Consider the following 14,603-nt stretch of genomic DNA (forward strand, 5'->3'; position numbering starts at 1 on the left):
TGGTAGATGGCTGCCACATTCTGTGCAGTAAAAACTATTGCTTCAGTATCTGAAACATAGAAATTAGTTACTTGTCTCACAGAGTTCTTAGGGACCTCAGGTCTGCATGGTATGAAGTATTAAAAATGCAAATAAGGTGACCAAAAAGACAAGAGTGACCTGTTTTTACAACAGACAAGTAAAATTCTGCTGAGCTCTGTGCTCAGGCAGCTGTGCTGCTGTTGGTACACACTAGTTCACACTTGCTGTGCAACAGTTTGGGGATGCAGATTTCATGCAGTCATCACTGTTGCTGTAACTGAAAACTCGTGGAAAGCTCATCCCTCTCCATGTGGTCCTGGAGGTAAAGCAAAACCCCCTTTCATACAGTGGTAGACTATGACCTACTCACTAAATCTTCATCATTGGCTCAGGTCCCTCTTATAATTTCCCTTTTGGATGGAGAAGTGTGTGCTGCAGAGACTGAAGGAAAGCTTAAAATACTTGGCTTAGAAAGAAAAGATTCCTTCTCTGTGAGAAGCAGGAAAATCTGTGTCACCTGAGAGTCAATCTGCATGTGGGCTTAAATCCTGCTATTGAGTTCCCATGTTACAGAACTGTAATACATAAAGTGTTATTTTATTATTAATGAGTGGGTGGCCACATCTGGTGTCTCAGCTGATAAGGACCTTCTTCCATAACTTGTGGGCTGACTGTGGCTGCTGAGGTGAATAATCTATTTTAAATACTCACTGGTTTGCTTCACTATTCACTATGCAATTGAAAGCATTTATCATTTCTGAGAAGCACATATATATAGCTTTTCTTTTATGTTCCACATTAAAGGGCTTTGCATATTTATTAGCTGATGGAATGAGCATTATGTATTTCTCATTTGTTTATGGTTGCCTGAATTTCCTGCTGTTAGCAGTCCAGCAGAAAGCCAAAGGAAGAGCTTACAGCACTTTAGGCATTTACACAGGATTTTCAAAAGAACAACACATTCACAGAAAACTATTTTCAAAATATGGATGTGTACAGGTAATCACAGAAAACTATGCAAAATATCTAAAATGCACCTTCTGTGTGACTGTCAGTGCTTCTTTTATATTTGTAAACTTCCAGTCATGTCCCATTTTGCCCTGGCTGTTTTTCATTTCATATTTCAAAGGAAAGTACTCATTTTTAACACAGTGCTGATCCCTGTTTCAAGGCTGGTTAAGTCTGGTACTTGCTTTCTGACAGCAAGGTTTTACACAAATGTGTACACCCTTTTGTGATGGAGAACATAATAGTGAAACCACTGGATGCTTTATTTTCTTTCCCACTTAGACAACAAATGGGGTGTGACTGCTGCTCTGTAATAGGTCATTTTTTCCCCAAGGAAACAAGTTTCCAAGGCTTGTACTCTAACAGTAAGTTGCATTCTGTTTTCTTCTGTTTCATTAGGGTACACACATCTTTGGTTAGATTTCTTTATATGACTCCATATATGTGTTCCACAGGCTTCTCCTCCTGCCTCGGACTGTGTTGGGATACGCCGAAGACTCCCGCCAAGGGCGGCCAGGCAGCGTGGTGACTCCACTCCCCGCCGGCAGCCCGGGGGATGCCCCCGTTTGCAGGGCATCGGGCATTCCCAAGCGAGTACCAGTCGCTCAGGTGCACTCAAAACCATGCGGGGCACGCCCGTGGCGGGGAAGGCAAACAATCGCGCTGACCATTCCCCTCTCGGCGCTGCCAGCCCGACGAAACGGAGCCGCGCAGGGAGCCCAGCCGGGACCGGTGGGGCGGAGAGGCGGGAGGAGCAGGTGAGGGCGGAGAGGTGTCCCCGCGGGGCGCGCCGTGCTGTGCCATGCCGGGGGCGGGCGCAGGAGGATGCTGAGGCCGGCCAGCGGAGCGCATCCTGACGCAGCGGCGGCCCGAGCCGCGGCGGGCGGGCGGATGGCGGGCGGCGGCGGGGCGCCGCGGGGCTGAGGGGTGGCGCTGCCGCCGCTCCGCGCCGTGTCGCGCCGTGCCGCGCCGTGCAGCGCTGTGCCGCGCCGTGCAGCGCCGTGCTCGGCCGGGCGCCGCTGCAGGCTGGCCCCCTGCGGCTGCCTGCGGGGCGGCAGCGGCGGGCGGGCTGCCGGGATGATCCGGTTCCGGAGCTCCAGCATCAGGTCGCTGAGCGCGGAGATGAAATGCACCGTGCGGCTGCTGGACGACTCCGAGATCTTCTGCCACATCCAGGTGCCGGCGCGGAAAGGGGCGGCGGCGGCGGGGCGGCTCGGGGGGCTGGGTGCGGGCGGCGGCTCGCGGGTCGCAGGGCCCGGGCGGCGGCTCGGCTCGGCGGGGCTGGGCTGGGCTGGGCTGGGCTGGGCTCGGCCGCGGCGGGAGCTCCGCTCCCCGCACGCCCCGTTGGCGACGGGGGCTCCGCGCACCTGCGGCGCGGCAGCCGCGGCTGCTCCGCCGCCTCCCGGTGCTGCGCCACGGCTTTGCACTGCACGGCGTGGAGCCCGCCCGGCCGCTGCTGGAGCCACGGGATCCGTCGGGCTCCGGCACCCCTGGCACAGCGTCCCCGCGGGCGGGAGGAGCGCTCTGGGTTGCGGTGGCCCGGGAGAGGAGGGAAATCCCGGCGGCGACTTTCCCGTCCCGCGAGGCGGTAGCGGGGCGCCCCGGGCGGCACCGCAGGCTGCGGAGCTCATGTGGGGGAGGACTCGCTTTCCAGTACCGGGAAAACCCTGCCTTGGAAGCAAGGCCCGCGGCGTGCGGTGTCGGGAACCGCCGTTACCGAGATAGCGGGCAGAGTTCGAAATGAAGCTCTGCCCCCTCTTCATCCAAGACAAAAGAGAACTTGGAGCAGGGTTTTCAGTGCTAGTAGTTTCTGTGTGGCTTGGGAAAAAAAACCAGCTTCGCCGTAGTCCCTCTTCCTAATTACTTAGTCCCTCTTTTTAGTCCTTCAAGTAACAAGGATAAAGATGGGAACAGTGAGGAGTCTGTGATTTTCTGGTGGAGCAGCAATGTTTGTAATGTGTGAAAGCAAGGGTATTTCTGGTGCTCTAACAGGAGCCATAACTCTGGTTACACTATGGAAGATTTACAGATTCTTACAGATTTACCTGTGCAAGTATTAAAATCAAGTTACCCTCTGAAATTTCCATAGCATTCACAGAATAATAGAGATGAACTTGGCATCCAGATCAGAAGATGTGGGTGATCTTTAAGGAAGTTGTTTGTCACTCATAGTTGGTATTTCTGTCTCTCTGACAGAAAGAGTTACAGCTTTGAATTGAATTGGTAAGCTTATACTAAGACCATAATGGCTGAAAAAAACTCCAAGTACCGTGAAATTCAAGTTCCATTTTTGCTCAGACCAAACTATGTTTTTTGTTAGTTCCAGCAGAGCTATTTAACATCAGAATAGAGTAAGATAATTCCAGTTAAAAAAGACCTTAAACAGTCACCTGGTCCAACTGTCTGACTGCTCCAGGGCTGACCAGAACATAAAGCATGTTACGGAGGGCATTGCCCAAGTGTCTCTTTTTAAGGCACTGGCAGGTTTGAGGCATCAATTCCATGAAGCCTGTTACAGTGTTTGACCACCCTCTTGGTAAGAAATGTTTCCTGATGTCCAGTCTGATCCTCCCTTGATACAGCTTTGAACCATTCCCACATACTCTGTTGCTGGATGTCAGGAAAAGGCCAGCATTCCCTCTCCAGGTCCCCACTAAGGAAGCTGTACCGAGCAATGAGGTCACCCCTGAGCCTCCTTCTCTCCAAACCAGACAAACCCAGAGCCCTCAGCCGCTCCTCACAGGATGTGCCTTCCAGCCCTTCCACCAGCTCTGTTGTCCTCCTCTGGACCATTCAGGGCCCTTCCCATCCTTCTCAGGCTGTGGGGCCCAGCACTGCACACAGGACTCAGGGTGAGGCCGCAGCAGGGCTGAATCCAGCAGGATGATCCCAGCCACAGCTGGTGATGCTGTGTCTGATGCGGCCCGGGATGGGGTTTGCCCTCCTGGCTGCCCGGGCACACACTGCTGATTCACCCTGAGCTGCTGCAGACCAGCACCCCCAGATCCCTTTCTGCAGGGCTGCTCTACACACACTCCTCTCCCAGCCGGCAATTGTGTACTAGTTACTCTTGAACAGCATGTAACCTGGAAGTAAAAGGAAATTACTACAAGCATTTTGTACATGTATCATTCTAGTGCCCTTACTAATGAAGAGCATGGTTATAAGATGTACTGGGTAAGAAGCAGCATGGCCTTCAGAGTCTTTCCTTGGAGCTTAATGCAAGTTTGCATAACTTATTTGGCGCCTTTAAGAATTAGTCTTTTTAAACAATCGTAAATTTAAGGTCAGAATCTGAGACGGTGTTATGACAGCTCTTTAGGTTTGAGTTTTACACGTACTAAGAGTATTCCTTTCAATGCCTACAGGGTTGAAAAAAGGAGCTACTTTAGGTGTTATGTTGGGCAAGGTGAGGCAATGAGCTCAAGAACCAGTTGTATGGTATTGCATTGTTGTGGCTTATTCTGCAGGCAGGAGAAAAATCTGTTGATAATGTTTTACCTATTAGAGTTCTAAAGATAATTCTGAGGATTGACCTCTGTTGTAATCTCATTTAGAACTTGTTTTCCTGTGTCTGCACACTGACAAAAACATTTAAAATGTGGGAATAGCACAGGTTGTTTCTCTATCCTCCTGTGTGGCATAGCTTTTAAGACACTAGACTAATGGATCCCAAACCACTCAACTTTTTGTCTTTAGCCTCTTTGTCAGACCTGTGTTCGAACTTCATAATGTGGACAAAACTTGCTAGGAGGATTAGCAAGACTAAATTTTTTTTAATGAAAGAAGCACTCACTTGACTGTTAGATTTCTATGTGCATATTGATGCTTGTTCACTGGGGCAAAATAGCCCAGATGATGTGCTGCTGGGTTAACAGTAGAGATGCCAGGGTTGTGCCAGCTAGAAAATGTTGGACAGCTGTGTTTCGGTCATTAAGAGGATAAGAAAGCCTAATTCTACCGCACTGAGAAATGCCATCAGAGTCTCCTAGGGACACAGGATGCAGTAAGGAATGTGACTTCTGAAATTCTAGCTGTGCATTTTCAGGGAAAAGGGAAGGGGAGATATGTAGCTAGAATGGATGGTGGGTTGTGTAGATATAATTTGCTGCAGTTTAGCACACCAATTTTTACCAAATCCTACTTTTTTGAAATGTATCTTTCCAGCAGTTGGCTTGTACACATTAGATTAGTATCACAGGGCCCTGGTACCAGTTGTGGGCAGAGGTGTATGCTGATTTTCAGATGCACTGTAAATCTTTCACCCTACAAAATATGCAACCGGAATTGTATGTTACTCATCTAAAACACTGTGAGGTAGTTTCAGAAAAAACAACCAGGAGCAGATATATTTAAAAGGTGCATATTCATATCTGTTTATTTTTTTTCCTTCTTGTGCAAATTTCAGTATTTAGGTAGGAAAATAAAATACATTTTTCTTTTTATTATTTAAGTTCTTTCAAAACAGTGTTTCATCAAGCCACCAAGCTAATAAACTCTGCTTTTGAAAATTATATTTTTTTTAGCAAATAGTCTAGTGACAGCATATGGAGCGGTGTGGGGAGAATCAGAAGTGATTCATGCATTTTCAGACTCCAGCCAACTAGTTATCGAGTTGTGCAGCTTCCATGTAGGTCACCAAGTTGCTCAAGGCTAGGTTTGCAGCTCAGAGGTCAAGATTCAGTGCATCATCCTCCTCATCTGAGAGACTTTGTGAGTGCTAAACAGATGAAGTGGTGACAGACACATGAAGGGGCTGGGGCCCAAGGGACACCTAACTAATTCTTGTGGTGGTGTTTGTTTTTCCATGATTTTTGTTTGTGAAGGCTCTCTGTGACCTGTAGTCAGACAGTCTTACAGCAGCAGTAGGGTGAAGCTGCTGTGGCACAGTTAAAATTGTGAGGTCATGAAAAACAGCCTGAAGGGCCAGTGGCCACTGTCTGTTTCCATTTGCAAGAGAAAGAGGTGACCTGCTTGTGCAGCCTGCCTGATAAAACACAGAACCAAGGTTTGAAAGAGGGCAGTGGGGGAAGTAGGTCTTCAAAACTATTGGAAATTAGTCTGGAGCAGCAAGAAGACATCCTTTCTGGAGGTATTAATGAGATGCTTCTCTTCTGAGTCAATGACATAATAGGTAAAACTTCCATTTTTGCAGACTTCAAGCAATAAATTAATGCAGCAATTTAGCCTTTTAGTAACAATAGCCCAGACCAAATCTTGGTTTAACCCATGCCACTTGGTCAGTCCTTATTCAAGTTTTCTGTACTCCTTAAGTTGTTCAGGTCCAGGTGTGTACAACTGGAGATGAGTTTGGCATGACTGAAGTTTTCTCTCATTTGGAGCTTGTAATTGAAAATGGTATGAACTTTGCTGTCTGTGTTTGTAGAAACAGTGCATGACTGGGTCTTCTTGTGCCTCAGCCCATATGTAAAATTGTGTTATAATGGGGCCTTTTTAACTACACAGATTTTGCTTTGTATGTGCTTTCCTGTACAAAAATCTGTTTTGATATTCCCAAATATATCAACTTGCTACAATACTGGTTTTTACTTCTTAATTGTTTCTAAATGGTTATTTGATTGTTGCTTAAAAGAAAAAACTTGAATTCCTATGTGTGTCCAGATTTCGAGCAATGAAAGTACGTTATTTTTAAAATCTGGTTTAGGAATCAGATCTGTGATACCTTTTAAATTTTTTTTCAGAATTCAAAATGAAGGTGATAAAATTGGAGAAAGCTCACTTCCTTCCGCTACTGATGGTTCAATAGGTAGAATGGTCTTGTGCTTTACTAATCTAATTTTGGGAGCAGCTTCTGTGCAGTTTGAATACTGCTGCCTGTACTTCAGCTAATAATTTACTTGCTTGACTCTTTTTATTTTTTTCAATTTTCTTTTAAATGTGACATGCACTGTTCTGTCTAGTTCTTTTTGTAGCACATTGATCACTGAAAAGTTGCCTACTTGCTTAATATTATCTGCTCGGTCTGTGTCTTGCAGGCACATGCTAAATTTAATAAAAATCTGCTAACCAGAGAACACTATTTAAAATTCTCATCCCTCAGTAAAATGTAAAAGCCAAAACAACATGCTGAAGCAGGCTGTGAAGTAAAAGAGTAGTGACCACAAGTCTCACTGTGAAGGTATGCTGAATGTCAATGAGTTAAAGCAAATAAGTGGGAGAGGGAAAGCAGCATGAAAAGAGAAGGCCGAATGAAAATAGTGGAGAGGCCAGAGATGAAAAGAAGGCAGAGAATCATAGCTGTGGAAAGGGAGAGGTTAAGGGATTATGTAGACAGAAGGCAGGAGATTTAGTGAATTTATATTTATCCTGTAAGCGATGTCAGAAGCGTAACCAGCAAGCGCCTTGAGCTGCTGGATTGATACTACAGCAGTTCAAAATAGTAAGATGAGATAAGGAAGGAGATGCAGGTTAGGAAGAATTATTTTCTATCTTCTGCTGACACATTTTAGAAACTGCTCACTAGGACTTGTATTCCGGACTTCATGCTTGAGCCTCTAATTGTCCAGTTAAAAGGGGTACCCTTGGTGAGAATTGTACATGAGAAGACTCTCTAATTAAGCTAAGCCTATGGGTTAAAGCCATCTCTGTTGCAATTGCATGTGTTTGATTAATGTTGCTGTAATGTATTTATTTTCTGTGTGTTTGTTGGAGTTTGTGTGTGTTTGGATTTTGTTTTTACACATTTATAGTTCCTAAGAATGTGCTCTTAGCTCCTTCCAAGGCTGAAAAGGAAACAGGAACAGGTGTGCTGCTAGAAGATTACTAGGGTGTTGGGAGTTTTCATTAAAAATTAAGAAATTAATTCCCTTAATGGATTTTGATATGTTTCTGAAACTTGGTATTTGCTCAACATTAATTTCTTTCTCTGGTAAAGAAAAGGGGCATACCTGTTGCAATACTGCTTTATTGCTACCAATTCATGAACTCTGTTGTTCTTTATTGATATTTTTAAATGAAAATACTCACAAAGCTGGTTTGTACAGGATTTTGTCCAATGTATACTAAGCTGCAGCTGAACAGTTTTACTGTTGGTTAAAGCTTATTAATGATGAATTATTATTTTTCCACACTCTCATGTTATCTGATTAATGATCAAAATCTGAAAATTCTCTGTCCTACAAACCATAATCTTGCCTTTAATTTTCAACTGCCTGTTTGCTTTGTGTTTTGATTGACATTGCAATTCATATTTTGATTGCTAGTAAATAAAGGCATGTGTGCTTAAAAACTAACCCAATCCATGGCTGAAGATGAACATGTGTTTCAGTAAAAGAAACAAAGTAGGTGATAAGTAACTTAATATATTAGTGGATCTGGTGCTGAAGCCTAGAGGAAAAAAATTATTAAAAATACAGATATCCTTACACAAAGCTGTCTATATAAAAGGAACAAGCTAAAAGGAGAGTCGCCAGTCTCTCAATGTAAGTATAATCTTTTCACTTTTACCCTCCTTTCATTTTTCTTTCATCTTTGCTAAAAATTTTTACATTCTTTGTGGTCTGGCATATTTGGACACTAGCTGAACACCAGAGGTGGAGTTGAAGTAATAATAAAAGGCAACTGGAAAATCAATAGCACAATGCAGCACAGCTTGTATCTCCAAACTGCAAATCATAATTTTGATCCTGTGCGGTAGAAAAGTGGCTCCTGTGAGACATAGAATGTTTTTCAGGAGCTTCATGCACTTTTTTGCCTTGAAAGGACTTTTGTCACCTCACCATAATTTTCTTGTATCTTGAGACACCCTTGTCTAAATAAGCATCTTCAGTGCACTGATACAGAACAGAGGAGGCAGCCAAGAAAAAATAATATGGCGGAATTACTTGGCCAAAGTAATTAATTTGTAAGGAAGAAATGTATTTTCACATATTGGTTATATTTTTCTAGACTGAATTTCCTGTAGAGGTCAGAAACTAATTAATAGTTTGTATCAATGTTCCTGAACCTTGAGCTTTAAGAAAAGAAGATATGAATGCTTTTCCTATGGGAAGGTGAAATAAAGAATCTGAATGATTTTTGCTGGTTCCCTGTAACAGATATTATTTTAAAAATTCAAGTTTTTAACACCTAGGTTAAAGAATGGGAAAAATGGCAGCTGATTTTTCTCTTCTACCTCAAAAAGAGCAGGTGGATAGGAAGACTGGAAAGTAATTATCTCTGTGATAAAATGCTGTTTTCTGTAGCACAGGTCCTTATTCTTATGGGTATTTTGGCTTATTAAATCAAACAAACTGAAATGGTTCTCTTCATCTTCTTGCTGTTCTCTCTCTCTTTTTGCGCTTTTCCTCCATTCCCTAGTGTGGGTAATGTCAACCTGTTGGCAATGTTCATAAAGTCCAGATAATCCTTCTCTCCTTTTCCTGTTAAAGTCAAGCTGTCAGCATATGACTTTGGCTGTGCCTTTCCCTGCTGCATATGGAATGTATCTCCTTATAGTTCTTCCTTCAGCTGAGGCTTCTTGTCTGTTCCTTCATTTTTGATTGCTTAAATACTGCCTCATTTTTTTTCCTTAGCCTTGCCTTCTCAGAGCATCTAGACCTTACAAGTCACATTTTTGTTCTTTCTTCTCACTGTGCTTTAATTCTTTGTCTGATAGTGAAAACACAATTTTAATAATTCAGCAGTAAATAAATTAATATTGAATCTTCTTTCTGGCATGAAATAATAATAATGATTATGATAATGATAATAATAACAACAACAATAAATATAATATTAGCAATATCACACTTTTCTTTCTTCACTCAGTTTATGTTATCTTTTCCAGTTACGGGCTTTCAATTCCTAAAATTGTTTCTGTTTTCCTCTTTTCAGGGACTAACATGTTTTTGGTGGAGGTGTATTGATAACCAGCTCTTGCCATTTCAGTGTGCTTGCCATTTCAAGATGTTGTTCTATGGCAGTAGCAAGCCAAGTGTGAACAGTAATCATCATATTTCTGGTTGCTGCTTATGGGAGTTACTGAAGAATAAACGCTGATGATCTAGTACTGTTACATTTTGAGGAAAAGTTTTCCCTCTGGAAACTTGAGAGAAAATATATCATACCAGTCCATACATGGTTAAGTAGATGTATAAAATTTCTCAAGTCTGTTCATGGTCAGAAATGAGAAGATAAAGGGCTGTATACCTTAAGTTCAGTTTTCAGCAGAAGTATTCACAAATGGAAAAAACTCCTCCAGCAGTTGGAAGTCCAGCAATTCAAAATAATTGCAGTAAGATACATAAGTATTAAGTGGCTGCAAAATCATTGCTCTTTACATGCTTTCTTTTGAAAATATGTCAAATGATTCAACACCTTCATTAAAAATACTGTTATTTATCCCTTGCTTACTTGAACCCTAGGAAGAAGTAAATGATTTGTATTAAAGATGAATTTTGCTCCTTTCAAATATATTATTTCACAATGGTATTTTTCCCATAGCAACTCTCTTTGGATTAGAATTGTACTTTAAAAACACAAACCAAGATAATTTCCATCTGACCAATTTTTTCCTGATTTTGTAATATGTAAACTTGCTATAAAAGCTTGTTGCAAAGATAATTTTGGAGCCTCTGACAGCAGCATGTAGAACCTTTTTCATGTCATTAGTCTGTATGCCTGCTTTTGAAGTTTTTCACATACCAGAAATCTAAAAAGAAATGAGATTACAAAATGAAAACAAAGTAAGCAGTATCCTCATCTTCCAAACCCAAACAGTGTCAGAAGAATTTACAACAGGACATAATAATTTATTAAATATAAATAATGTGAAATTGTGAGTCTATTGATACATGAAGTTCATACTGCAATGGTGTGCATTTCTTTTGTTTCCAGGTGCAGAGACTATTCAAACACTTTTGTCTCCAAAACAGTGTCTGTGTGTGAACTACCTTTTGGGAATGGTTCCTGGACTCTCCTATCTACCAGTCATTACCTGGGAACTAGTCAGCAAGAATGCTAATTAGGAAAAACAGTACTGTTGTCAGGTAGTGTCCTAGCAATTTGCCTGGCATTGGTGATGGAATTTCAACATTCCAAAATGTTGGAGTGTTTTACTTGGAGGGTTTTAGTAGTCTTTGTATAGATGCAATCTCCATTTTAAAAAGGAAAAAAGAAAGAAAGGAAAAAGGAGATTTTTTTTTTAATGACTGAAGATATATTTTATAGTTTGATACTAAAACATGTGAAATGGTAGCTCTGTTCATAGCACTTTCATTTTAACTGAAAAATCTAAAGAACTGTGAGGAGGATCTGAACAGTTGTTGGTAGTTAAACCAGGAGTCACACTGATTTTAGTAGGTGTTTACAAAACATCTGCATTTAGGATATGCAGCTGTAATCTTGGATTTGTAATCTGTTCTGTGATGACAGTCTTGACTTTTTGGGGGAGTAGGGGGGGCGTGTTGTGTGTGTGTGTGTGTGTGGTTTCACTTGAGTGTTTTTAGCAATGGAGTCTAATACAGAAGTACTCTGCATGACTTCAGTTAATGGTGTTCAGTTTTCATTTTTATGGACACAAGCTCCAAGCCCTATAGAGGAATGATAGATGAAATGTGGTGTTTCTTTATTTGAAGAGTACTTGCAAAACTGCAGATGAGATTCTCTATGGAGTGTTATGCATGCCACAGAAATGCTACAGAACATACTTCTAATACTATTTCTTTAGGCTTTTCAGAACAAAAGGCAGCCGATCTTATACATTCACCCTATTAATTTAAAATTGAGGAACAAAGATAAATACTGCACATACTGCACATGGTAGCTGCTCTTGTGTTAGATGGGACAGTTAGCTGGCGTGTGAGTTAAACTCTGAAGCTGTGCTGTGCCAGCCTGAACTTTAGTGACTTCAAGAATTTATCTTGAGACATTCAGTGTGCCAGTCGGTGGAGTGCACCACACACATTGACCCTGCTTGCTCCTGCTCTGTGTGAGTTTTCTTTAGCTCCATCCTTGGAAAGGGAAGGAAGCAGCAGAGAGCACTTTTTACAGACAGTGCCATGAGTGATTCAGTGTGCAGATACAGCCATTCAGATAAAATCACTCCGGCAGCTTGCAGTGCCCCTGCCAGTTGCTAGGTGCATATCCAGGGAGGTTTTCTGTTTTGGATGGAGAATCCACTCACATTTCCAGGATTTCCGAGTTTTCCCATATGGTCTGTCAGTTGGTTCTTAACAGAATGGAGAAGAGTAGAGCAGGAGTTGTCAGTCCCCAAACTAAACATGCTTCTGGCTTGTGGGATTAAAGCAAGAAGAGTGGCACATCTAAATGGAAAATGACCAATCCACACAGTTTCAGGACAGTGTGTTCAGGACAGTTCTGGTTTTTGTATGTGGATTATAAGCACCAAAGAAGTAGCAGTTTTCATCCTCTTACCTTCTTGAGAATCAGAGGCTGGTTTGTATCCTGCCCAGAAGAATTGATGGTGTCATTTCAGTGAAAACACAATGGGGAAATGCTTAATTCATATTGTGATGATGAGACCTCACAAAGTAATTCATGCAGATGGCCTGAGTTTTAACTTAAGTGTGGAAAAATGCTGGTGTAGAAGAGAAATTCCAGTAGCAGGATGCTGGTATATGTGGGTATGTGGAAAATCACACTGCCAAGGCCCAGTGTCCATGGAGGAGACAGAGGCAGAAATCAACTTTATTTGAATAAAGAGAGAGACCCCTCTGTCTCCTTTGAGCTCATGGGGAAGAGAACAAGACTTCAGTTGTGTAAAGGTTTCGGTTGTTATGTGATAAAATGCAAAGATAGCAGTATTGGTTACATCTTACCAGCATTTGCACCTGTACTTCTGTTCCATTCTGTTATGTAGAAATTCTTTCCAGTGAAAGAATATAGTTTTCAAATCTACAATCACAACCACTGAGGTAATTTTTACTCAATCTAATATATTCCCCTCCTTGTTTCATATTTCACATTTGCTTTCAGGTGTCAAGGGTTTCAGCTAGGTTTGTGTAAATAACTTGCTCTCTCCTGACTCTGTTAGAGGCTCATTCATCTTGTGAATGTAGGACAAACTACAGGAGGCTAGGTTGGATTGGGGAGGAAGGGGAAGTAGAAATTACAGTTCTTCTCTGTTGCCACAGTGGTTTTGATTGCTACTCCTGCCTTTTGGCAGCTCCTTTCTTACTGCCTTCTCTGAAATGGGTAAAGATATCAAATCTGTACCTAAACACAGACTTCCTTCTGAGGCCAGGATCTGATTTGCTACTTGCACCTCTTTTTCATTATCTGTTTCTTCAGTCCACCAGAGAGTTTTCAGTCCTTTTCACAGATTCTCTTAGTGGCACTTCCAGGCTATGATTTCTACTTTTTCTTTGGAAGTAGGATATTATATTGTCTTGGAAACAGAAACCTAGATTGGTTGATAAACAATTCCCCAGTTTATTAATTCCTCTAATTATATTACAGAATTATGTTATTCAAAGAATTGTAATAGATTCTGCAAATCATTGCTTACTTGCGTCCCACTGACTTTTTTCATCGCAAGGTACTTTTTTGGATTATCATTTTGGTGATAATGGTCTGGAGTTAGTCTTTGGACAGTGATGGCTAGAAGTTCCACACAATCTTTTGGATGGAGGTTGTTTCTCTGGGTTTTTTTGGGGGGGGTGTTTTTTTGTTTGTTTTAGGTTTTTTTGTTTGTTTTTGTTTTTTTTTTGTTTTTTTTTTTTTTTTTTTTTGTTTGGTTTGGTTGGTTGTGGTTTTTTTATTGTTTTGTTTGGTTGGTTGGCTTGTTTATGTGTTTTGGTAAACTTCTGGAATTTATTTGCTCTGTGAATTATCTTGACTCGCTTCTTATATTTTGTTGCTCTTGTAAGGTACTCTCTGCAGAGGGTAACGTGTCTATCTATATGTTTGTACACACCCTATAATTTTCCTATAATAGTCTGTACACTTGTAAGGCTTTTATAATATCCTAGTTGTTTCTATGGGGATTTTTTGCAATTCTTTTATATGAATCAGGTTTTGCAATAACTACATTGTACCTTAAAAACTCCAATTTCTACACCTTCTTGCTCATTAACTAGGTTATCCTTACAAGTTTAATTTAATTGATTTTAAAATAAGAAAAAAAAAATCTGAATTTTCATGGTCTGCTTGGCTGATCCCTCTCAACCCAAATCACATTTTAACGATATATTTTCCAAAGCTTTAATGGTATTTATGCATTTTTAAATTGAGATTTTAAAAAAATTACAGTTAAAAACTTACAGCATTTAAGTACAGAATTTTGCTTGTTCTTTTTATCTGCACTGTCATGTGAAATCCTGAATGATACTGGGGTGTTTCAGAAATAATGGAAAGGTTTCTAGGTCCTGTAGGTGCTTTCACAAAGCATGAGCAAAAAAATAATTTTTGACAACTAAACCTCTTGTTCTTCCTGTTAAAACTCAGCACTGCTGATATATTATTTGGTGTGAATATTCATGTATTTTAATGTTTCTTTTCTGTGTGTGTGTGTGTGTTCATGCTAGAATTTATTTACACAACAGGTCCAGGAAATGGTACATTGTTTTCTGTCATGAGATCATAAGTAGTTCAGTGGATATCTCTGTTCCGAA

The 14,603-nt window shown here is 41.5% G+C and overlaps 1 protein-coding gene across 2 annotated transcripts in view; it reads left to right on the top strand.

Annotated features, from left to right (window-relative positions):
* The first annotated feature begins 1,695 nt into the window (after positions 1 to 1,695).
* Positions 1,696 to 14,603, top strand: part of FRMD3 (FERM domain containing 3) — a 138,936-nt gene continuing 126,028 nt past the window's right edge. Inside the window, exon 1 of one of the 2 annotated variants that reach the window (XM_088054113.1) lies at positions 1,696 to 1,787. Coding sequence is in view for 1 of the 2 variants with exons in the window: in XM_005522637.2 (XP_005522694.1) it covers positions 2,107 to 2,205 (99 nt within the window). In the remaining variant the exon portion in view is untranslated. Of the gene's footprint in view, positions 1,788 to 2,090; positions 2,206 to 14,603 lie in introns of those variants that run through there. The other variant, XM_005522637.2, reaches the window with a different exon arrangement.

This window comes from Pseudopodoces humilis, chromosome 4, assembly GCF_049639895.1.
Source record: "Pseudopodoces humilis isolate 2021_Gansu_Grassland_sample_001 chromosome 4, ASM4963989v1, whole genome shotgun sequence".
NCBI lineage: Eukaryota > Metazoa > Chordata > Aves > Passeriformes > Paridae > Pseudopodoces > Pseudopodoces humilis.